Source organism: Hippopotamus amphibius, chromosome 1 (genome assembly GCF_030028045.1).
Source record: "Hippopotamus amphibius kiboko isolate mHipAmp2 chromosome 1, mHipAmp2.hap2, whole genome shotgun sequence".
NCBI lineage: Eukaryota > Metazoa > Chordata > Mammalia > Artiodactyla > Hippopotamidae > Hippopotamus > Hippopotamus amphibius.
In genome coordinates, this window is record NC_080186.1 from 186,274,070 (window position 1) to 186,298,705 (window position 24,636).

General features: G+C 37.0%; 1 protein-coding gene across 2 annotated transcripts in view; it reads right to left on the reverse strand.

Annotated features, from left to right (window-relative positions):
- The window catches only part of MCC (MCC regulator of WNT signaling pathway), a 430,355-nt gene that overhangs the window by 334,672 nt on the left and 71,047 nt on the right, over nt 1-24,636 (reverse strand). For both annotated transcript variants that reach the window (XM_057737620.1, XM_057737622.1), the window contains exon 2: nt 23,764-24,011. In XM_057737620.1, coding sequence (XP_057593603.1) covers nt 23,764-24,011 — 248 coding nt within the window. The remainder of the gene's footprint in view (nt 1-23,763; nt 24,012-24,636) is intronic.

The window sequence follows — 24,636 nt, forward strand, 5'->3', positions numbered from 1 at the left end:
GAATTATATTATGTATTATTCCTGAAAATTTGGCATTTTTCATTTAAGCTTTTACAATGTGGCAGGTTATGTTAATTTTCCAATGTTAAAGCAAGCTTGTATTCAAGAGACAAACCCAACACAGTCAAAATACGTGATATCTTGTTTATATGCTACTGATCTTGGTTTGCTAGTATTTTGTTTATGATTTTGCATCTCTGTTCAAAAGTAAAATTGGCCTATAATTTTTCTTTCTTACACTGTACTTGTCATGTTTTGGTATCAAGGTTATGTGTGAGTCTATGTGAGACTGGAGCTACTTGTTCTTCCAGTGTTAGGTGAACCTTGCTGGTGAAGTTGTCTGGGTTTTGAGTGTTCTTTGTGGAAAGATTTTTTTAAATTACTGTTGTAATTTCATTGTTAGTTATAAAACTATTCAGATTTTATACTCCTTAATGAATAAGTTGTAGTAAGTTCTATTTTCTGGAAATTTCGTAATTCTAAACTTTTAAGTATATCAGCAGAAAGCTGTTTATAATATTTTCCTTTTGCTTATGTCTGCAGCATCTGTAGCAATGTCTGCTTTTCACTCCTGATGTGGGTATAAGAAGCCCTTGTTTGGTTTGATTGGGTGACATAATCTTGACTCATTTGCTAGGTGTGCAAATCAGAGGCCCCTGGATGCCACATTCCTGCTACAGACATGCCGCACCTACATAGCATAAGACCTCAGCCAGCCCAGAGAGCCAACTGACAAACCCAGACATTGCCAATCAACAGTGCTTAGGTACTTTGCATTCCTCATACTGTGCCAAGAGAGTACGTGGTCTTCTTTTCTTCTAACCTCAAACTGGAGAGCCTTCCTGGATTCCATGCTTGGTTGGGTTGCCTGCTTGGCAATAAAACATTCCCACTCAGTAGTCAATCCTTGCTCTCTAATGGTCTTTATTTTTTTTTTTCCTTTAACAATTATTTGTGCCTTATCTTTTTTCACTTTAGCATTCTTGCCAGGAAGTTATCAACTTCATAAATTTTTTAGAAAAACTATCTTTAGTATATATTGTGGCTCTATATTGTGTGCTTGTTTTCTATTTCATTGATTTTGGTTCTTATCTTATATCCTTTCTTCTCTTCTATTTGTGTTTGTTTTGCTGTTCTCTTTCTAAATTTTTGGAATGGATGCTCAACTCAGCCCTTTTTCTTTTATCTTCTAATATATGCATAAAAAGCTATAAAATTTCCTCTAAGTGCTGCATTTCAATTGATATTTTCATAATCTTTCAATTCAAATTAATTTGGAATGTTCATAAGTTTGTCTTAGGTCCATGAACTATTTCAGAGTATGTTTCTTAATTTCCTATCACATGAGGTTTTGGTAGTGTTTTGATTTATAGATTCACTGCATTATATTCAGAACACATGGTCTGTGTTATTTCAATCCTTTTAAATTTGTTGAGACTTGTTTTATGGCCTGTACATGATCACATTTTACAAATGTTCCACGTACATTAAAAAAAAAAAAGTATATCTTATAGTTGTTGGGTGGAGTGGGCTTTATATGACCATTAGGTCAAGCTTATTAATTGGGTTGTTCAGATCTTATGGAGCCTTGTTTATTTTGGCTTTTGTTTGTTTTGGTCTGCTTATTCCAGCAATTAATGAGAAGTATTCTAATAATTTTTCATAATCATTGTGGATTGGTATGTTTCTCTTATAGGTGTCAATTTTTACTTTATGTATTTTGAGACCATTTTTATTGGATATATACAAATTTTAAATTGTTACATCTTTCTGGTGAATTTAATCCTTCACCATTTGGAAATAAGCCTATTTCTAATAATGTTTTTGTGGTATAGTAAAAAATACATATTTGTTTTTGCTCCCTTTTCCTGGCACAGAGCTCCTAAAATTCCTGGAATTTCCTGAGTGATAAGAATATCATTTGTATACCAATCAGATGACTCAAGGGGACTGGAGAAGGGGGGTTCTCGGGGCAAGAGATTGAGTTCCACTATCAACAGTCAGTGATTTAATCAAGCATGGTTACATAATAAAACCTCAATAAAATCCCCTTAACAACGGGGTTCAGGAGCTTCCAAGTCAGTGAACACACCTACATGCTGGGAAGGTGGTGCAGCCCAACTCTGTGAGGGCAGAGGCTCCTGTGCTTGGGATTCTTCTGGATCTTGTCCTTTATACCACTTTATCTGGCTGTTCAATTATTGTACCTTTATAATAAACTGTAATAATAACTACAACACTTTACTGAGTTCTATATCATTTTAGAAATTATAAAACCTGAGGGGATGTTGTGGAAACCCCTGAATTTGTAGTTGGCCAGGAAAAAGTACAGGTAGCCTGGGGATCCCCTTTGTGGCTGGTGTCTGAAGTTGGAGCAGGGTTGTGGGATTGATGTCTTAATTTGTGGGGTCACGCTAACTCCAGGTATTATAAGAGTTGAACTGAATTGTAGGACACCTGGTTGGTGTCAGAGAATCAGAGACTTGGTATTAGATTGATGTATTTGGTGTCAGGAAAAAAAACCCACACCGTACTTCTTAACATAAAGACAATTTTGTTTCCTATTACTGTAGTTACTCCAGATTTCTTTTGTCAAGGAAGGCTTAACATACATTTTTCCATTGTTTTTCTTTGAAGCTTTTCATTGGTTTTTGACTTATCCCTTATAAATAGCCCATAAGCAGATTTTTACAATCCATTCTTACCCTCTATGCCTTTAACTATAGAATTTAATTTATTTACATTTAATTGAAATACTAATACAAATTAATCTTTCATCTTATTTTGTTATTCCTATATGTCTACTTGTTCTATATTTCTTTCTCTTTTCTTGGCTTTTGAAACATTTTCTCACTCTGTATTTTACATCTATAGGTTTGAGAGTGAAATGCTTTCTATTTTACTGATTATGATATAAATTACAACATACATCTTTAATTTATCAAAATCTAAAGTTTATCTATATCTTTACCTAGCTCTGGACAATATAAGAACCTTAGAAAACTTAAAAGCTATTCATCCCATTCCCAACCTATATGTTTCTAATGTTGTATATTTACTTTCCCTTAAAACTCCAAGAAAAGTATTATTGTTTTATACTGTTTGTTTATCCATATATTTACCACTTTCTTTATTCTTCTTTCAACTCAGAACTTTCTCTAGAACCACTCTCATTATGTTTTAACTCTCATTTTGTTTTAAATATATCCTTTAGAATTTCTCTTAATGAAGGTCTTCTCTAGGTTCATGTTTGTCTTTAAATGTCTTTATTTCACCTCATTCTTGAAAGATACTTTTGCTGGGTATAGTGTGTTAATTATCTTTCTCAATACATAGAAGACAGAGGAATGCCATTCCATTGTTCTTGAGAGTCTGCTCTCAGCCTAATTGCTGCTCCTTTGAAAGTAATCTGCCTCTTAAAAAAATACTTTTCTAGATTTTCTCTTTATCTTTGGTGTTCTACAGGCTCATGGTAATGTCTCTAATTATCTAATTATGTTGCTTGATATGCATATTTCTTGTAATTTTTCCTGCTTAGGACTCATTGGGATTCTGGAATCTACTGGTTAGTATCTAGTTTTCAAAAATTCTATGCCATTACCTCAAATGCTTCTTCTGCTTCATTCTTTCTTTCCTCTTCTTCTGAGAATCCAATTTTATGTTATGTCTCTCATATTTTACCTTTTACACGTGTTTCTTCTGTGCTTTATAATATCATCTAAACTTTTTTCTATTTCACTAATTCTCTCTTCATCTCTAACTAATTTGTTGTTAATTTTAATTGTTTTATTTCAACTATAACATTTCTTATTCCTAGATGTCCATTTGGTCTTTTTCAAATCTGTTTGGTTTTTTGGTTTTCTTTTTCTACCTTAGATTTTTTCTGAACACAGTAAATATAATTACTTTTATTCTGAGTCTGATAATTTGAAATCTTGGTAGCTTTTTTTAATGTTAATTCCTGCTTGTGGTATGTAGTCTCCTCATATACTTAGTAATTTTAGATACTGAGTTGCCCATATTCCCTGGAAAATTATTTCTGGAGATACTTTTAGAACTGCTTTACTCTTCTCCAAGGCAACTCCTCTTAGAATACTCTGAGGATAGTATATGGGGTGGTGGACTTCTGGTTCAACCTTACACAGAGGGTGGAGCCCTCTAGTATTCTAGCATTGGGAAAAAAGGCTATATTTTATAAAATTCCCTACCTGAGCAGTGCTTGGAATTTGTCTTCTGTTCCTAGAACCAAAAGTAATCCAAAGTTCAGTTTCACCAGGTTCAGACAATAATCTCAAGGTAAAAGTGGCTTGATACAAATTTTACTATCTCACTAGATATTCAGTGTGTTAAAGGAGGGCTTAAAAATATAGTTATTTTGGCTTTAGAAATTGTTTTAGCAGAAGATATATCCTGATATCTAACCATGTTACTTGATATGGGAATCCATATTTGTTCTTTAAAGTATGGCTGTGCGAATTATGATTATGTAAATTACATATTCACAAATGAGCCATGCCTACTTGTCTTGAACAATTTTTGTTTTCCCTAAAATTAATACTTTTTTTGGTATTTTTGTTCATTTAGCTATGTATCATGAATTCACGCTCAGCTTCTTAGCTAATTATCTAAATTTCTTCTTAATAATTTAAGTTGCATAGATATTCCATCAAATTTAGTCAGAAAAACTTCTCCCAGAGCTTTTTGACTGCTGTAGTCCTGACTGGTTCCAATGACCATTATGCTTCATTTCTAACTTGTTTTCACTCTTTGTTTCATGGTTCCATGTATTTTTCTTCCTAGGTTAACTCCTTTTTTGGAGGTCTAGTAGATTTCTAAGGAATTAGGCATGGGAAATAAATTTTCTGAGACTTTGGATGCATGAAAACATTTATATTCTATCCTTACAAGTCATTAATAGTTGGTACGGAATTCTAATTTGGAAATAATTCTTCTTCAAAATTTTAAAGATAATGCTCATTTAATGTCTCTCATTGTTTTTGAGAAGTCAGAAGCCATGCTGATTCCAAATCTTTTATATTTGTGCTGTTTTGTGTTTCCTCTGAAAGTTTGAAGAATCTTTTTTTTTTTTTTGTCCCTAGTGTTATGAAATTTCACAATGATGTGTGTCTTAAAATTCTGTGTTAGGTGATACCTGGTTGGCCCCTTCTGTCAGGAAACTCAAATTCAGCTTGGAGGACAATTTCATGGACCATTTTGTTGACAATTTCTTCTCCTGTGTTTTCTTTGCTCTTTTGAGCCTATTATTTGCGTGCTAAATATTCTGCACCAGTCCTCTAATTTTTCTTATCTTTTCTTTCCTATCTTATATCTCTTTGTTTCTATGCTTCTCTTTCTGGAAGATATTCTTACCTTTACTTCTCATTCTTTTTGCTGAGCTTATAATTTATGCTATATTTTTTCCAGAGTAGGTTTTTAAAAAATATTTCTCTTTATCCTATTCTTTTTTTGTGGATAAGATATTTTCTCCTGTATTTCACAGTATATTAAAGAGGGGTTATTTTGAGTATTGTCCTTGCAGAGTCTCTGTGCCTTTTAAGTTTTTCTATTTGTTTTGGTCTCTATCTTTCATTTTAGAGGAATTCCTCAGATGTCCTGGTGCTCCTTGGTTGTTTGCTCCTTTGGGCCATGTGATCTATTCCAGTGTAGGATCTCAGTTCATCATTCCCCAAACTATGGGAGCCTATTGGGCCCAGCTTAGGAAACACTGATCTGTGCCATACTGGAAGAATGGGAACTTTATCAGACCACACATAGGCAGATGTGAAAAAGACAAAATGCTTTTCCTCAGCCCTACCTCCTTCCTCCTTCCTCAGGTTTCTTCCACAACATTAATTCTCCCCCTTCCCACCTCTGCCCTTTAGAATCTCTTCCTTGGATTCCCCTCATTAGAGCCAGTTCAAGTAAAAACATCTGACCATTTTATTAATACACAGTATGAATGCCTGGTAAGGCTAAATATATTCTCTGGTTTTCGGCTTTTGAAAAATGAGGACAAAAGCATTTCTTAGGGATAAACCAAAGGAATAGACTTTAAGAGTATAGCTTAGTCAGCAACAAAGCAAATCAGCAGAAAGGTGTAAGAACATAGACAACTCGCTTAATAAAAACAAACCTGGCAATGGAGGGGAAATCTCCACAACAGATGATGTAACAGAACCTCATAATCCCAACTGTTACCCTCTATAATTCACCTTCCCCTTCAGGATTTCCCTCTAATTATCCCTGCAACTGTTCCCAGGCCATGAAGAGGCAGAACTGTTTCCCCTTCGACATGGTGGCCCAAGAATGGACAATTGTTCTTCCTTAATACCACAAACAGAGTGGCGGCATTTATAAAAGATTTTATAAACATCTAAAGAGAAATTAACATAGAACTAGCATGAAACTCGATAATCAGGCATATCAGTGGAGATTTACTTTTTTGTGGGCACTATCCCTATTCCATCCTAATTCCCAGTCCAGCCTATATTATGATATTACCCCAGTTCCCAGCATTTAAGAGCATAAGCCTAGACAGTCTGATTCCTCTTATTCCATAAGCAAGGGATGAAGGCTCAGAAAGAAGTCACCTCCTACTCTGCTGACTTAAGACTGTCTTCTGACAGAAGCTGCAGACTGGTGGGCTATAAACTATATCTGGTCCACAGATATATTTTGTTGATTCTAATCTACTTAAAAATCATCTATTAAAAAGTTAGTCATCAGTATTGAAAATTTGGAGAGATCATATTTTTAAAAAGTAAAAACATTTTCTGGTATTGAACACACACAAACACACACACACACACACAGTCTGGAAACATCTGACTCCCATTCCCACATTTGGTTGTAGTTGAGCACTGGCTGCCTCTTTGCAAATGGGAACGTGTCCTCCAGTGCTCTGGAGCCTCCATATGGTCAACTTCACTCATTTATGTTGTCTACCTGCACTCAGTAAGCATTTGCAACCCTTCCTTTTGAGTTGCAGTTCTGTATGTGAGGACCTATTCTTTCTCAGGTGATGGACTGGGAGGAACAAGCAGAAATCACCTTCCCCTTCAAAGGGAGACCCCACCCATCCCAGGGCTGTGGCCTTGTAGACCTAAGTATACATCATAAACTATAGTCTCAATTTCATACAAGAGGTGGACACTAACAATGGGGTTCTTTTTTTAATCTGGGTTTTTGCTCAAGAACCAGTACCATCTAGTAGCAAGTTTGAGATAGATGACATTTAAGTACTATGTTGACATACAAAGGGCAAGGTGAAAATGTTAATATTTACATCCACGGATTCTAGACCTAGTTACTGTTATTCAAATGAGATACATTAAATGAAAAATCCCTTGAAGAATAATATAACCTAAGTTTAAAAAAAGGGTAAAGTGGGGCTTCCTAGGTGGTGCAGTGGTTGAGAATCTGCCTGCTAATGCAGGGGACACGGGTTCGATCCCTGCTCCAGGAAGATCCCACATGCTGCGGAGCAACTAAGCCTGTGCGCCACAACTATTGAGCCTGCGCTTTAGAGCCCGTGAGCCACAACTATTGAGCCCATGTGCTGCAACTACTGAAGCCCATGCGCCTAGAGCCCGTGCTCCGCAACAAGAGAAGACACGGCAATGAGGAGCCTGCGCACCACAACGAAGAGTAGCCCCCACTCACTGCAACTAAAAAGAAAGCCTGTGCACAGCAAAAAAAAAAAAAAAGACAACACAGCCAATAAAATTAATTAATTAATTAATTAAAAAACGGGTAAAGTGTAGAGTGTTAGAAAAATATAAGCATTTTGAGTGTCCTGGTTTTGGCATTAAAGCAACTGAAATAGATGAGATTGGTAACTAAATTTACTCTTGAGGAGTTCAGGGAGTTCTGAACTCTAAATCTCTATTTAGAAATTCCTAGAAAAACATACAATCCTAGAGGTTGGAATTCTAAATTTTTGTTAATACAGCAAGAGAAAAAGTGGAAGGAACACAGCAGTGTGAGTTAGCAGAAAAATGAACTAGAAGCTAGGAGAGTTCCAGTCTAGTCCCAGCCATGCCACCAACTAACTCTGTGACCTGACAATTATTATTTAACCCTCCAGTTCTCCATTTCCTCATCTATACTAAATATAAATGAGGGTGAAAATAGATGGTATTTAACAGATTCTCTGGACTGTAATCTTATAATTCAAGGGCAAAATCTTATCAAGTACTCTAAATCTTAAATCAGATAAATCAAAGAAAACACTATAAATACCAAGAGAGAAATCTGACGTGGTAATTTTTTTGCATTAAAATTTATCTAGAACTGACTGATACGCATTCATAAATGAGCGCGAAATAAATACACAAGGTATCGGATTAAATTCTCCTCCAACTAGATCTTCTTGTAGATCGCAAGCTTAAATGGATCAACTGGAAACCATACAAAATTCTTCCAAAACAACCGTAAAAGTTTAACTGATTTAAAGTCATTTATTAATGCCCTTTCATTTATGTTCTCCAATGAACTTTCTAGTCTTACAAAAGATAAAACAGGAAGCAAAATAAGCCTTCCTGTGCTTTTTGTGATTATAATGTTGAGTGACAGTTTCTCTAGAAAGAACAATGGACAATGAAATAGTCTGGCCAAACTAAATACTTTCTGTGAGCAGAATGAGCCTTTACCTCAGCCAAGTTATCATTTTTATTCCATGAAAAGTATCTAAAATCATGCCAAGTTGTATCACTGCCACTGAAATTGGAATGGTTTCAACATCCCATAAAAACAGTGACACAATGAGTTACTGCAGTTAAATCATGCTGGAGAGAAAATAGATGAACAATTTTATTGGGTTCTATGTGGTTCAAAAGATACAATCAACGCAGGTAATCACTGGCACTCTTCATGCCAGGATTACCACCTGAGATAAACACACCTGGATTTCCATGAACTCTTTGTTTTTTGCTGACTAAAATGAAGTGATTAATGCCTCCTGGAAGGAGGCTAAAATAATATATTCAAAAAGAGTGGCATCAAATAGCTTGAAATGCCAATAAAAGACAAAATCAGGAAGTAAGAGAGAACCAGTCTGCACTATTTGAGACATCATTTTACAAGAATTTGGACCACCACAGAACAGCGTATTTTTATTACGCGAGGTACTAATCTACAAAAGAAACCTAAAATATTTACTATCTCAAGAAATAACTGAGAATCCAGTGATCTTATACATGCTTGCTTAGAAGTTTAAAAAGAAATATATCATATTTTGTTTCTTTGTTCTATCTGCAGTGACTGCAGAATAGAGATGAAAGCCAGTGTACCGTAAATAGAATTTGACATCTTAAGCACAGAATTTAAAGTTTACATGCATACACACACACACACACACACACACACACACACACACACACACACACACAGAATTGAAGTTCAAATATACCCAATACAGAAACATTTCCATTCTGATAGATCAAGAACATACAAATGACTCTTGATCATTCTCACTGTCTCAGACGATATCAAAAACATTTGTTGTCTCTGGTTTCGTTAGCTGTTTTGTACTTACATTTTAATGTGTGTTCAATTTTCTGAGAACCCACAACACTTTAAACAGCTAATGAGGACATAACTTGGTGATGTTGGGGAAGAAATTATTTACAATATCCTATCCCACTGCCTTGTTCAGAAGTTCTCTTAGTCTCTTCATGGCAAACGATGTGACTTCTCAGACTAAACCCAAAAAGACTTTCTCTCTGTTGCAGTGTTTAATACTTTCCCTGGGTTAGGGAAAAGGAAAATGCTTTGTTTTAATGATGCTGCTGATCTTCATGTTACTATATCTGTGAGATATATTAAGGATATTATTATGTTATATCCTTACTTACGCTCATAATCGGAAAGCAAGACTTGCCATATATAAGCTGCTGCTGGACAATCAAGATGTTCCTGCAGGATTGCTTCCCTGTACATGCTGAGTTGAAACTTCTATTCTTTCCTTTCTTTTTCTTTTTTTTTTTTTCTTCTTTCTTTAAATATCAAAGTCATTGCAATAGCCACTCCAGAAAATGCCTTTGCTGGTGATCTTAACAGTGTTTGGGCAGCCTTACATCCTCTGTACTCCTTGACCCTGATAGACTCTGTAGGTTACTATCTGCTCCCAGAGAGACTGTCACTCAAATGTCAAGAGCCTTAAACAGCCCAAGAAAACAAACTATAAGAGAAAGAAGCTTCAAGGTTCATACACTTTTAAAGGGATGCTTTAATACAATGTTTCTCAGTCTTTTCCACTAAAGTACCCCAAGGCAGAGGAGAGTTTGTTTGTTTGTTTGTTTATTGTCTGGTTTCTGTGTCTAGGACTTCTAATACTATGTTAAATAGAAGCAAGCAGAGTGGGCATCCTTGTCTTGTTCCTGAATTTACCGGGAAGGCTTTTAGCTTTTCACTGTTGAGAATTATGCTGGCTGTTGGTTTGTTATAAATAGACCTTTTTATGCTGAGATATGTTCATTCTATATCCACTTTGATTAGAGTTTTTATCATGAAGGGATGTTGAATTTTGTCAAACGCTTTCTCTGTGTCTATTGAGATGATCATGCGGTTTTTGTCTTCCCTTTTGTTAATGTGGTGTATCACATTGATTCACTTGTGTATGTTGAACCATCCTTGCAATCCTGGAATGAATCCAACTTGATCATGGTGTATGATCCTTCTTTGTGTTGTTGGATTCAGTTTGCTAATATTTTGTTGAGGATTTTTGCATCAATATTAATCAAAGATATAGCCTATAATTTTCTTCTCTTTTTTTTTGTAGTGTTTTTGTCTGTTTTTGTATCAGGATAATGGTGGTCTTGTAGAATGAATTTGGGAGTGTCATCTCCTCTTCAATTTTTTGGAACAGTTTGAGAAGGACTGAGAAGGATAGGTATAAATTCTTTTTTTTTTTAAAGAACTTTTATTGAGATACAGTTGACATACAATAAACTGCATATATTTAAAGTGTACAATTTGATAATTTTTTTTTATTAGTAATGTATACATGGCAATCCCAATCTCCCAATTCATTCCCCGCAACCCCTCCCTGCTTTCCCCACTTGGTGTCCATATGTTTGTTCTCTACATCTGTGTCTCCATTTCTGCTTTGGAAACCGGTTAATTTTTACCATTTTTCTATATTCTGCATATATGTGTTAATATACATGTTTGTTTTTCTCTTTCTGACTCACTTCACTCTGTATGACAGTCTCTAGGTCCATCCATGTCTCTACATATGTCCTGATTCTGTTCCTTTTTACAGCTGAGTAATATTCCATTGTATATATGTACCACATATAAGTTCTTCTTTATATGTTTGGTAGCCTTCCCCAGTGAAGCCATCTGGTCCCGGACTTTTATTTGTAGGGAGTTTTTTTGTGGGGTTTTTTGGTTTGTTTGTTTGTTTTAATAACAGATTCTATTTCACTTCTAATGATCTGTTCAAATTGTCTGTTTCTTCTTGACTCAGTATTGGCAGGATGTATGTGTCTAGATATTTGTCCATTTCTTCCACGTTGTCTAATTTGTAGGTCTGTAACTGTTCACAGTATTCTCTTATGTTTTTTTTGTATCTCTCTGGTATCTGTTATTTCTCCTCTTTCATTTCTTTTTTGTTGTTGTTTGTTTTAATTAATTAACTAATTTATTTATTTATTTATTTAATTGGCTGTGTTGGGTCTTTTTTGCTGTGTGCGGGCTTTCTTTGGTTGCAGTGAGTGGGGGCTCCTCTGCATTGTGGTGTGCGGGCTCCTCATTGCTGTGGCTTCTCTTGTTGCGGAGCACAGGCTCTAGGCACATGGGCTTCAGTAGTTGCAGCACATGGGCTCAATAGTTGTGGCTCACAGGCTCTAAAGCGCAGGCTCAACAGTTGTGGTGCATGGGCTTAGTTGTTCCACGGCATGTGGGATCCTCCTGGAGCAGGGATCAAACCCGTGTCCCCTGCGTTGGCAGACGGATTCTTAACCACTGCGCCACCTAGGAAGCCCCTCCTCTTTCATTTCTTTTTTGTTTATTTGGTTCCTCTGTCTTTTCTTCTTGGTGAACCTGGTTAAAGTTTTATCAATTTTGTTTATCTTTTAAAAAACCAGCTCTTGGTTTCATTGATATTTTCTTTTTTTTTTAATTTCTGTTTTATTTATTTCTTCTCTGATCTTTATTATTTCCTTCCTTCTACTGACTGCAGGCTTTGTTCTTTCTTTTTCTAATTCTTTTAGGTGGTAGGTTAGTTGTCTACTTGAGATTATTCTTGTTTTTTTGAGGAAGGCCTGTATCTCTGTGTTATTTCATTTAGAACAATGCCCTCAAAGTCCATCCATGTGTTGCAAATGGCAGGATTTCTTCTTTCTCATGGTTGAATACCATTTCATTGTACATATGTACCACATCTTCTTTATCCATTCATTTATCAATGGCCACTTAGGTTGTTTCCATATCTTGGCTGTTGTGAATAATGCTGCAATGAACATGAGAGTGCAAATATCTTTTTCATTTTCTTCAGATATATATCCAGAGGTGGGACTTCTGGATCATATGTTAATTCTATTTTTAATTTTTTGAGGAAATTCCATACTTTTTTTTTTAATAAATTTATTTATTTATTTATTTGCTGTGTTGGGTCTTCATTGCTACACACGGACTTTCTCTAGTTGTGGCGAGTGGGGGGCCACTCCTTGTTGTGGTGCAGGGGCTCCTCATTGCCATGGTTTCTCTTGTTGCAGAGCACAGCCTCTAGGCATGTGGGCCTCAGCAGTTGCAGCCCATGGGCTCAATAGTTGTGGCTCATGGGCTCTAAAGCGCGGGCTCAATAGTTGTGGTACACGGGCCCAGCTGCTCCACGGCACGTGGGATCTTCCTGGAGCAGGGATCGAACCCATGTCCCCTGCATTGGCAGGCGGATTCTCAACCACTGCGCCACCTAGGAAGCCCCCATACTATTTTTGACAGTGGCTGTACCAATTACATGTCCATCAATGGTGCACAAGTTTCCCTTTTCTCCACATCCTCACCAACACCTATCTCTTGTCTTTGATGATAGTCATTCTAACAGGTGTAAGGTGATACTGTGGTTTCAATTTACATATTTCTGATGATTAGTGATGTTGAACATTTTTCATGTGTCTATTGGTCATCTGTATGTCCTCTTTGGAAAAAATGTCTATTCAAGTCCTCTGCCTATTTTTAATCAGACTGTTTGTTTTTCTGCTATTGAGTTGTATGAGTTACTTACATATTTTGGATATTAACTGCTTATTGGATAGATGGTTTGCAAATATTTTCTTCCATTCTGTAGGGTGTCTTTGCATTTTGCTGATTGATTCCTTGCTGTACAGAAGCTTTTGGTTTGATGCAATTGTTTATTTTTTGCTTTTGTTACTTATGCTTTTAGTGTCATATTCAAAAAATCATTGCCAAGACAATATCAAGGAACTTTTTTCCTATGTTTTCTTCTGGTAGTTTTACAGTTTCAAATCTTACATTTAAATTTTTAACCGATTTCAAGTTAATTTTTGCGAGTGGTTAAGGTAGGGGTCCAATTTCATTCTTTTGCATGTGAATATCCAGTTTTCCCAACACCATTTATAGAAGAGATTATCATTTCCTCATCGAGTATTCTCAGCTCTCTTGTCAAATATTAGTTGACTGTACATGCAGGGTTTATTTCTGAGCTCTTGATTCTGATCCATTGGTCTATGTGTCTGTTTTTAATGCCACTACCATACTGTTTTGATTTGTATACCTTTATAACACAGCTTGAAATCAGAAAGTTTTGATGCCTGCAGCTTTGTACTTCTCTCTCAGGATTGCTTTGGATTTTGGGGGTCTTTTGTGGTTCCCTATGAATTTTAGGATTGGTTTTTCTATTTCTGTCAAAAGTGTCATTGGGATTTTGATAGGGGTTGTAGTGAATTCATAGATGGCTTTTGGGTCTTTTGTCTTGCCTCATACTCATAATATTTTCACAAACTTCTTAAGGGTAATTCCATATGTATATCACTTATCTACTGCTATATAATAAACCATTACAAAACGTAGAGGCCTAAAACAGCTACAATTTATTTTTTTTTGTGATTCTGGGGTCAAGAATTTGGGCTGGGCTCACTTGGGCAGTTCTCCATCTTATCTCACCAAGGCTCATTAGCATGACTTACAGTCATCCTGTAGCTCAGCTGGGGCTGGAAAAACTAAGATGTGCGCACTCATGTCTCTGTAGCCTTGACACTGGCTATTGGCTTGGCTTCTCCATGTAGTGTCTCACCAGTTGTTAGTCTAGCCTGAACTTCCCTTCATGGTTGCAGGAATGTTCCAAGAGGTGAAGCAGGAAGCTGCAAGGCATTTTGAAGCCTAAGCCCCAGAACTCACACAATTTCACTCTTGCCACATTCTGCTGGTTGAAATAAACCACGAAGTCACCCTAGATTCAAGGCATGGGAAAAAAAGAGCTGCAAAACACTGTGGCCGTATTTTTCAATTAAGCACAACAAACCTTCTCCTTTTGTCAATTTAGCAGCAAGTATCATAGTGAAGGCATCTCCTAGATGCTAGCTGAAATGAACTCAATGTTCTGATACTTTTATTATATCCAGCTTAAGATATAAGGATAAGAATAGATTTAAAGGAAAAAAGTAATCTTGATAAGACTGATTTATAACTCATTACTTGGACTAATTTTCTATTTTAAAAAAGCCCAGATCCAAACACATATGTCTTATTTGAAAGGAAGATTCATACCTCAAAGAAAGAGGCCCATGCTTTAAAGGTTGACAATAAATCAACAAATAGTTACTAAACCTAAGACTAGGTACTATGGGTACCAAACAGTTTTGCTCATTGATATGTTCATTTATTGATCAGACATTCATCCAGTGTTTGGCATGTGTGAGACTCTGTGCTATTTGCCCAAGATACATAATCTACTAGAGGAGACAGACATATAAATATATAATTGAAACACAGAATGGTTCATAATTACAATGATACATAGGCATAGGGTATAATAGAAGCACATTTAAAAACAATTCATTTAAAAAGTTTACAATTTGGTTGTGTGACAAGACACACATGAATCTCCTAGTTGCTAAATATATGTGTACTTGCCAGTTTTATGTAGCATTATTAAAGCCTTTTGAGGATTGCAAGAGTATATAGTCAAAGAAAAGATAGGAGGCAAGATTTACATGTAGGACTGTGTGGTGGACATCTGCTCTTTTTGCCTGCCCTGCATCCATTTACTCTTCTTGTGGTGACAGCACCTTGATTCCCTCCCTTTTCTCCTCAACTCTCAATCCATATGATGTGGATAGAAACAACGCCACTCCAATCTTACAGGCTGAGTGTGTGGTCCAGACCTGGCCAGTCAGGCCACTGCATTGTTTTGGCCACAGGGACTTGTTCACAGATAGGTATGTGACCTAAGACGATCTAGTGAGACCAATTCCCGGGATATTTGTAGAGCTGCTGTGATGAGAAAAAGCACTCTTTTCTCTTGTAGTTACGCAACAGAATGGGAATAATCCTGGGGCTGCTGTTTGCTGGGGCTGCTGTAGGCCAAGACAAGGAGCCTGAGAATAAAGCCACTTCTGAGGGAAAGGCTGAGACATGGAGAGAAGACGGATGGCATCTGAGTCTCTGGATCTGTTCACGCCAAATCTAACTGCCTAGATCCTCCAATAGATTCACATCTTCCCTCCCCCCCTCCTTCTCCTGTCCCTCCCTCTCCTTCTCTCCTTCCCCTTGCATTCAAAATATTAGTGCTGAGTGTTTGCCGCTTGTCCACAGAAAGCTCTAACTGATATAGTACAGAAGGAACAAAACTCAAAAAGTACGCTTGAGGAGAATGTATCAACAAGAAGGTCAGCATTATTGAAGGTAGGCATCCCTGTGAAGAAGTAATGGGGAACAAGATGGAATAAGGTAGGATGAGCCCACTGGATGGTACGGAGTCTTGACATCCAAAAGAGTTCAGAGTCTCTTAAGTAGACAAAAGAGAATCAGTGCATTTTTACCATAAGCATATATTTAAAATATTTGGAAGTCATAGCAACATCAACTGGAATTAGGCAAAAAGAACTGTTAGGAGGAAGCTGCAGTAATTCAGAGGACGGGGAGGAGGATCCAGATCTGGACCACGGCAGTTCTAATCTGAGAAGATGAATCAGTGAGGATTAGGAACTGCTCAAGGCCAGGAAGGACAACGATTAATAAAAAAGGACACAAGTGGACTAAGTTAATCAAGAACTAAATATACCCAAGCTAACTCTAAAAACAGTCAATTTACAGACAGTTGTTGACAGTATTCTAGGTATGCAACAGAAGAACATAACATGGTACCTATTACTAAAAGAATTTAGAAGCCTCTGGAGTAGAATAAATTAAAAAAACATATTGTTCACCCTGTGACATAGGGCTTAGAGTATGTAAAAACTACTGGTACCACCAACAAAAAAAGCAAACTTATTGAAACCTTCAACTGGGCTAAAACCTGCTGTGACTTTAGTCTGGTTTTATGGTAGCTGGGCAGTATTTTTAACAATGAATCACTCTCATGAGTGATTTTATTTAAAAGGCTCTGTGTCAGTTAATTTCTCATCCACAGTGCACAGAGGACTTAAACCTCTTTTGATTTTCTTAATTTACCTTCCAGAACTGTACATATTAGTGTCAATTCAATTGAATTGGGAAGTGCCCACTTGTTTCACTTAATTTAACCTGTTTTAAGAGTTTAGAAAAATATTTATACAAATAGACAAAAACCCAACAATATTTAAGAGTAACATTCATTCTGAAAAAATTGGGATGTTTCAGGACTAGCCAGGTTTTGTGTATATTAACTAATTGTGGTTTTAATTTTTTAAAAGCAAGACACTAAACCAAAATTCAGAGGGCCCTTATTTATCTCTTTAAATGTGCCAAGGAATCAGGATATCTCCTTACATTTCCTTCTTCAGACTTGTGGGGTTTGGAGTCCTTATTATCTGAACTATATATTCTTTGATCTAACTTTTTACTTTGAGTTTCTATTAAGGAAAATTATTGCTATTAGTTTCTCTGAGAAACTTCAGTACTTTACATGTTCCTTCTGGACCACAGGGGCACTGTCAGAGCAGTAATGAAGCTGACACATCAGCTGGGAATATATGTCAAGCAAAGGCCAATAAGGCATCTTTGAAGATATAGGTTATTGGAAACTGTGCCCAATGTTCTCCTCTTAGCATAAATTAAATTTAGTTGCATTAGTTAGCTGGTTTTAATGTCTGCTGTTAAACAGTATTTTAAAACCACGGGGATTTGATTCAAATAAGCTCCTGGGCTCTCTGAGACCTCACCAAAGGAAGAAAAACAAGTGCCCCCAAAGATCTGAAAAGCACAGATTTGCAACAACCTCATTAGGCAAGCTTGCAGGCTTATATCAGCTCTCCTCAGGCAATTCAGCAGTTTTTTTAAAGTGGTCATCACCCTGAAGCAGTACCTCTTTCACATAATTCACACATTTGACAGGAATATGTAGAAATCATGTCTAAAGTTCACAGCTTAGTTGAAGTAAAAAACTGTTTGTTTATTTAAAAGGACCTGTTTGAATAAAGGCTCTGTTGGAATTGCTAACATACATAAATACCTAATGCTAGGAATTTTTAAAAACTCCAGTCTTCCTTCATCACAAAGAAAACTGAAAATTAATCACAATTTTTATATGTGATTTAAATTTTTTATATTTAAATTTTTAAATGAAAAAAATTTTAAAAAAACCATTTTTATTGGAGTATAGTTGATTTAGAATGTTGTGTTAGTTTCTGCTGTACAGCAAAGTGAATCAGTTACACATATACATATATTCACACTTTTTTAAGATTCTTTTCCCATATAGGTCATTACAGAGTTTTGAGTAGAGTTCCCTGTGCTATATACAGTAGGTCCTTATTAGTTATCTATTTTATATATAGTAGTGTGTATATGTCAATCCCAAGCTCCCAATTTATCCCTCCCCCACAAAATGAATATTTTTTAATCACAAAATTTTAAAATGAAAATTACAGGGACTTCCCTGGTGGCGCAGTGGTTAAGAATCTGCCTGCCAATGCAGGGGACACGGGTTTGATCCCTGGTCCGGGAAGATCCCACATGCCACGGAGCAACTAAGCCCATGCACCACAGCTACTGAGCCTGCACTCTAGAGCCCACAAGCCACAACTACTGAAGCCCACATGCCACAACTACTGAAACTTGTGTGCCTAGAGCCTGTGCTCTGCAACAAGAGAAGCCACCACAATGAGAAGCCCGCGCACCACAACAAAGAGTAGCCCCCATTTGCCACAACTAGAGAAAGCCCATGTGCAGCAATGAAGACCCAACACAGCCAAACATAAATAAATAAATAATAAATAAATCTTTTAAAAAAATGAAAATTACAAGTAATTATAATGAATCTAGATTATTTGTTTTCCAATGGGAAATTAGGTAGCATCCACACAACCTTGTAACTACTTTAGCATAATGTATGCTGTCACTTTGCTGCCAAATAGATAGCCTTCTCTAACAGGTCTTGTCTTCAGACCCCTCCTCAAGACCCTGGGGACCATGTATCTGCAATTGCTGGGAGGGGACCTCTGGATGGCAGTGTTCTTTTTAGTTTGCATCTTGGTCATGAAGATGAAGTTTCTAAGCAAAAGTTTCACGGGACCCAGAATTATCTCTTTCAATGGATGTCTTAGTGTTCTCAACCCCTTAGCAGCTCTGCAGCTTAGAGAAAATCACTCAACTTCTCTGAGCCTCAGCATCCTCCTCTATATAAGGAGGATTCTATTCTAAACTTGGAATGTAGTCATGAGGGTCAGAGATGGTAATGATAATTAAAGTAATGCTATCACTTATTGAAAACAATGTGAATAGGCACTATGTACGAACTTCATAAGTGATATCTCATTCCTAAGTCCTTTCAAATACCCTATAATGCAGGTATTACTACTCTACCTTTAGAGATAATAAAAGTGAAGCTCAGAATAATCAGGATCGTAGCCTAAGTCCCACAGCAACTTAGTGGTGAACCTGGGATTTATCATTCTAGCATATAATACAAGTTCCTAGAAAATTGTCTTGTGCATAGTAAATATTGGTAATGTTTAACCATTTTTATTATTCTTATTGCTATAACTATTAAATTTTATATAGCTGGTGCCTTAAAGACATAACATTTAAAATATTATTTCTAAAATGACTTAAAATAGATACAAAAATTATTATGACCTAGTTAATCAGATATTTTAATTTTTCCCAAATTTATATTTGAGGAAGGTCAAAGAGATGATTTGTAAATAAAAGTTTAAGGTCAATTAAATGTGGGGAATGCTATGTATTTATTCTTCTGAAGATTCACAAGAAACATTAGCACCTTAAAGACTCAGAGATGTCTCACAATGAAGAAAACTATTCATCTAATTTAACCCAAAGTTTTCAAATGTAGTTGTCGAAGAAATTCTTTCTTCACATAATATTTATGAGCGTCTCTTGAAATTAGCATTCTGAGGAAAACATTTGGGAAAAGTGAATCTATCGAAATTCCTTTTCCAAGGCGAGCACATAATGTTTTGACAGGTCTTTTTCTGCCAACGCGACTCCCCACTGTGGATGTGCTGTGAAGTGTCAGGGCTGACAAGAAAGACTTTCTGACATTTAACTGTTAAACCTAAGTTTTTCTCAGGTTTTTCTCACAACTTCACAACATTCTTTCTACTCTTCACAATGCAGTCACAGGGGAAGTCTCAATGCTTTCCTGAAACTCCTGCTCAGAATATTTCTTAGATCTCCTTATGGGCCTTATCTTCTGCACCATTCAATGGCCTCTAAAGTTTCATTGACTCTAATTTAAACCTTATTGCTACCTAATTTGTCATGTGCTTAAAATGACTCCACAATTAATTTGTAAGTTACTTAGTGTCTGGGTTGCTCATTCATTCATTCAACAAATATGCATTGAGTGTGTCCCATGGGCCAGGCACTGTTCTAAGTGCTAGGGTATAGCAGGACCCCAGCAAGGCCATCAGCATTCTAGTGGAACTTTTATTACACTGGGGAGACAGATAAATAAGTGTTCCAGTAAGCATATAATATAATGTCAGATAAGAATTAGCGGTATGAAGCATAAGGGCATGTGAAAAAGTAAATGAGGTTACATCAGCTTGGAAAGGGCTCTCCAAAGAAGGAATATTTAAGCTGAAATCTGAATAACAGGAAAGAGCCATGCAAAGAGAAGGTCAGAAAGAGAAGGTCAGAAAGAAGAGTGTTCTAGGTGAGAGGAAAAAGCCGGGCAAAGCCTGGCGCTGGCTAAATTTGCGAAGTTAGCGGAATAGCAGGAAGGCCAGTGTGGCTGGAGCCTGCATAACAGGTCAGGGGAATCGCTATGAGACCAACTTAGCGTGGTGGGTATGGGCTGGACTGCAGTCAGGAATTTGGACTTCATGTTAGGTCAGATGAAAGCCACGGAGTGTTGGGGGCATGGGAATGACCTAAGCATGTTTTCATAATGTTAAAAGACCACTCTGACTGCAGAGTAAAGAATGAAACATAAAGAGTCAAAGGTGGAATGAGGGAGGCCAGTTATAAGCTCTTTTAGTAGCCAAGTCACGATGGTGATTTAGAAAAGGGTGGTGGCAGCAGAGCCAAGAAAGTGGACAGATCTTGGAAGTACTTTGGCGAAAATGGCAATGAACTTGCTGGTTTGAGCAAACTGGTGGATGGTGCTATTTTCTAGATGGGGATGGATACCTGAGAGAGAAATGACCGAGGGAGGAGAGGTGGGGAAGGGAATCAAAAATACTTTTTGACCATGTTAAGGCTGAGTGGTCTATAAGATATGCAGGAATATGTGTCAGTTTTACCTGATTCTGAAGCTCAAGGGAAAGGGCAGGGCTAGATAGATTCATTTAGAAGTCACTGGCACGAAAACAGTATTTAAAATCATGAGACCACATGAGATCATCTAGGGAGAAAATGTAACCCCAGGGTACCTCAAAATTTGGAAGTGGTCCAGGAGAAGAATTAAAAAAAAAAAAGAAAGAGGGGGAAAGAGTGAGACACAGAGAGAGAGAGAGAGAGAGAAGCCAAAACAGTACACAGAAACCCAGGAGATCATTGTGTCGAGAAGTCCAAGAAGATAAAGTGCAGCTGAATGAAGCAGTAGTCAGCTGAGCCAATGCCAAAGGTCTAGATGAGGACAGAGGAGGAATCACTGGGTCGGTGAACATGGAGACAATAAGAGCAGGGTCAGTGGAGTATTGATGACTGGAGCTGGGAGGAGTGGGCTGAAGGAAGAACGAGAGGTGAGGACTGATGAGCATTCAGTGTAGACAACTCTTCAAAAGTTTATCCGTGAAGAGGAGCAGAGAAGTGGGGCAGTAGTTAGAAGGGTCGTGAAGTCAAGAAAGGACTTCTCCCCGACCTCAAGATGGGAGATACTAGCATTTATCTATATCGAGTCAGAAGGAGAGACTGATGAGGTAGAAAAGAGAGGGACTAACTGAACACATCAATCTTTGTTTAATTATTATAGATTTTTAAATGTATTTGATTCACATTAGATTGAATAGGAAGTTGTTTTCCAACATGAGTGTAATTGTGACAATCTCCAGGAAATAAAACTAAGTGGCAATAATAACAATATTAACTTAACTTGCATCTAGGGCTTATAGCTTATCTTGCCATAATGCCAGGCATCATTTCACATGCTTTCCATATATATTAGCTTCTTTATTCCTCCAAATAACAATAATTGTTCTCATGTTCTACTTAATGAGGAAATTGAGATATGGAGAGATTAGGTAACTTGTCTAGGTTGTGTAGGCAGTAAGTGACAGAACCAGGATTCCCACTCAAATAATCTGCCTCTGAAGCCTTAACTACCAGGATAAACTGGTAAATGATTCTACGTGTGCTGGCATTTCCTCAGTTCACGATACGTTTTATGATTCACCTCCTGTCAGTTACCTCTTCTTTCTCTAAGGGTATGTGGCTATAGAAAAGGATAAAAAGGAATTGTTTTTTAACTCTTTCTTTAGTTGGGACAATCTTATGAGATGGTCAGACCACTTAGATGTGGGCAGCAATTCCATCAACACTGTTCCTTTCAAGATATTTTATAAACACTTACCACACATTAAAACACAATTTTTGACAGGTAGTATGATTTTTTCCAAACAAGTATTCCTTCTATAAATATAGTGGATACACACTTATATATTACTTTAATGGCCATATGGTATATAGAATTGTTGAAATATATCACAGTTTACTTAACCCTTCAAATATATATATGGCTGTGTGCTTATGTACTTATAGAAGTCCAAGTTCTTGGCAGAAAAATTAGAAAATACAGCTTAGCGAAAAGAATTCCACTCATCCTTTCATTAAATATTACTGAGTATCCATTTTACATATGCAGCTGTTACAAATCATGCTTTTTAATGCTATTTAAAAGCATGAGGAAAATGCAGAGGAAAAACTGCAGGGTACAAAACTATATGGAGAGTTTGTGAAAAAATAAGTAAAAAACAATTAAATCACACATTCACACACCACATGAGAAAGAGACGGAGAAATGTAAACAGTAGTTATTATTTCTGGGTGGTGAGATATTAAGGATGATTTTTATTTTCTTCTGCTTGCCTTTTTTCCTTATTTTTCTATAATGGACATATTATTACTTTAATACTCAGAAAAATGTTAGTTCAAAAATTAAATATTTCTACATATTGCACTGAGAGCACATGCATTACCAGATATCTAATTTGCAGCTAAAATGGAATCCATTAGATAGCAAGGCATAGGGGATAGGAGGGCATTTTTATTATTTCAATTACTCAATAATAATGCCCCCAGTTATTCCACTGCCCGGAACACTGTTTCGGGTGTGCATGTGTGCGTGCGTGTGTGTGTGTGTGTGTGTGTGTGTGTGTGTGTGTGTGTATGTGTTTTGTGGGGCAGTACAGAATCATCCAAGCTCATTACTATATTCTTAGCAAATGATAGACAATTAATGTGGAGCTTCGCTTCTTTCCACTACATTACCGAGCAGAGAAAGAAACAGAGAAAGAGATCTAGGAGACATTTCTAAGGGAAAAAAGTTCCCTAAAGTACAGGTAGAAAATTTAGATACTTCCTATATCCCATGGTTCAGGCTATCCTTTTAAGACGCATATTTTCTTTTAAACTTTTTATTCTAAAAATCTGCAAACACACTAAAAATATGTATATTTGAGTTCTCAAAAATATGTACAATAATCATCAGCTTCAATAATTACCAACATTTTTCAGAATTTTCTTTCTAGTTGTTTATCTTGCATTAGCTGGAAACAATGACACTTACAAACAGGAAAACTAAGTTTGTAGAAACATTTTTAAACATCAAATAAAAAAGAAATGGTTAAAACCTCACTGTGCAGATCTGAACCAAGCTTTGAAGAAGTCCCTAAAGAGTTTCTGAGGCCTGCTGATGCAATCACCACCCTTCCCATCCAGTTTGCCCTTCCTCCCCAATAGCTATTTGAGCGCCTTATTACACTTGGGAAATGGAAGAACTAACATGCAGAAAGCAGTAAACCAGGAGCTGGGAAGCCACAGGACAGACCTGGGGGATTCGTGAGCTCTCACCCCGGGCAAACGTGCTCCAGAGGACGCCTGGGGACCAGCAGGCAGCAGGCTGGCCAGGCTAGTCTCAGCAAGGTCATCAAGTGGGGCTAGGGGTGCACTGCCAAACTGTCATCGCATTGTACCTACCCAAACTGTTGTCACTGCTCGTGGGCCAGGAGGCCGTTCTGTCCCTCAGCTTCTTCTTGCAACGGGAGTTGTCTGACTTCTCAGAAAGGCCTCCTTCCTCCTTCCTAATTTCTCTGACAAGCTGCATGCGGCACCTTGTAAAATCCTGGAAGGAAATCTTCCCATTTTCGTCAGCGCCCAGCTGGTTCATGATCTCAGCCACAGACTCTTCCATATTCAACTGGCGACAGACCATCAACAAGTCATTTCTGCAGAAGGGATTGAACAGAACAGTGTGTTAGGAGAGACACTGAAGCTGAAGAAAACAGTTAATGAAAAAAAGAAAAGTATTTCTTGAATACATCTACACGTAGGAAACCTATTTCCACCTTTCTCATTGCTTCTGGAAAAGTGGTAAGTGTGCAAAAAGATCTGTTTCACCTGGGTTATTCTAGACAAGAACTCTATTATGATTTGAAAGAGCGAGGCAACTTTAAATCCTTTGTTTCCCTTTCCTCCCCGTGTCCACGCCCTTTCCTCCTTTTCTTGCTTTTGAAATTGATGAAGCACTTGTAGAAGGTAGCACTGTTACCTAACTGTAAGATAAAGTTTCAGAACATAAAAAAGATATTGTTTCCACTCTTGGCAGAGTGGAAAATCTAGTCAAATTGTAAAAGAACAACAAAGATTTTCACAAGCTTGATTTTCAGCTTTCTGAACCAATCAGCTAATTTTAGTACTTCTTTAAAATGTTATTTAATCTCAACTTTCATGACTCAGTGCTTGCCTACCTCTGGTTTTTCCTGATTTTCTTTGAGTATTTTCCACCTTCCCATCAGCAATTAGTAAACCCTAAGCCTTAGAGCAGGGATCAAAATCCCAAATGTCTTCCAG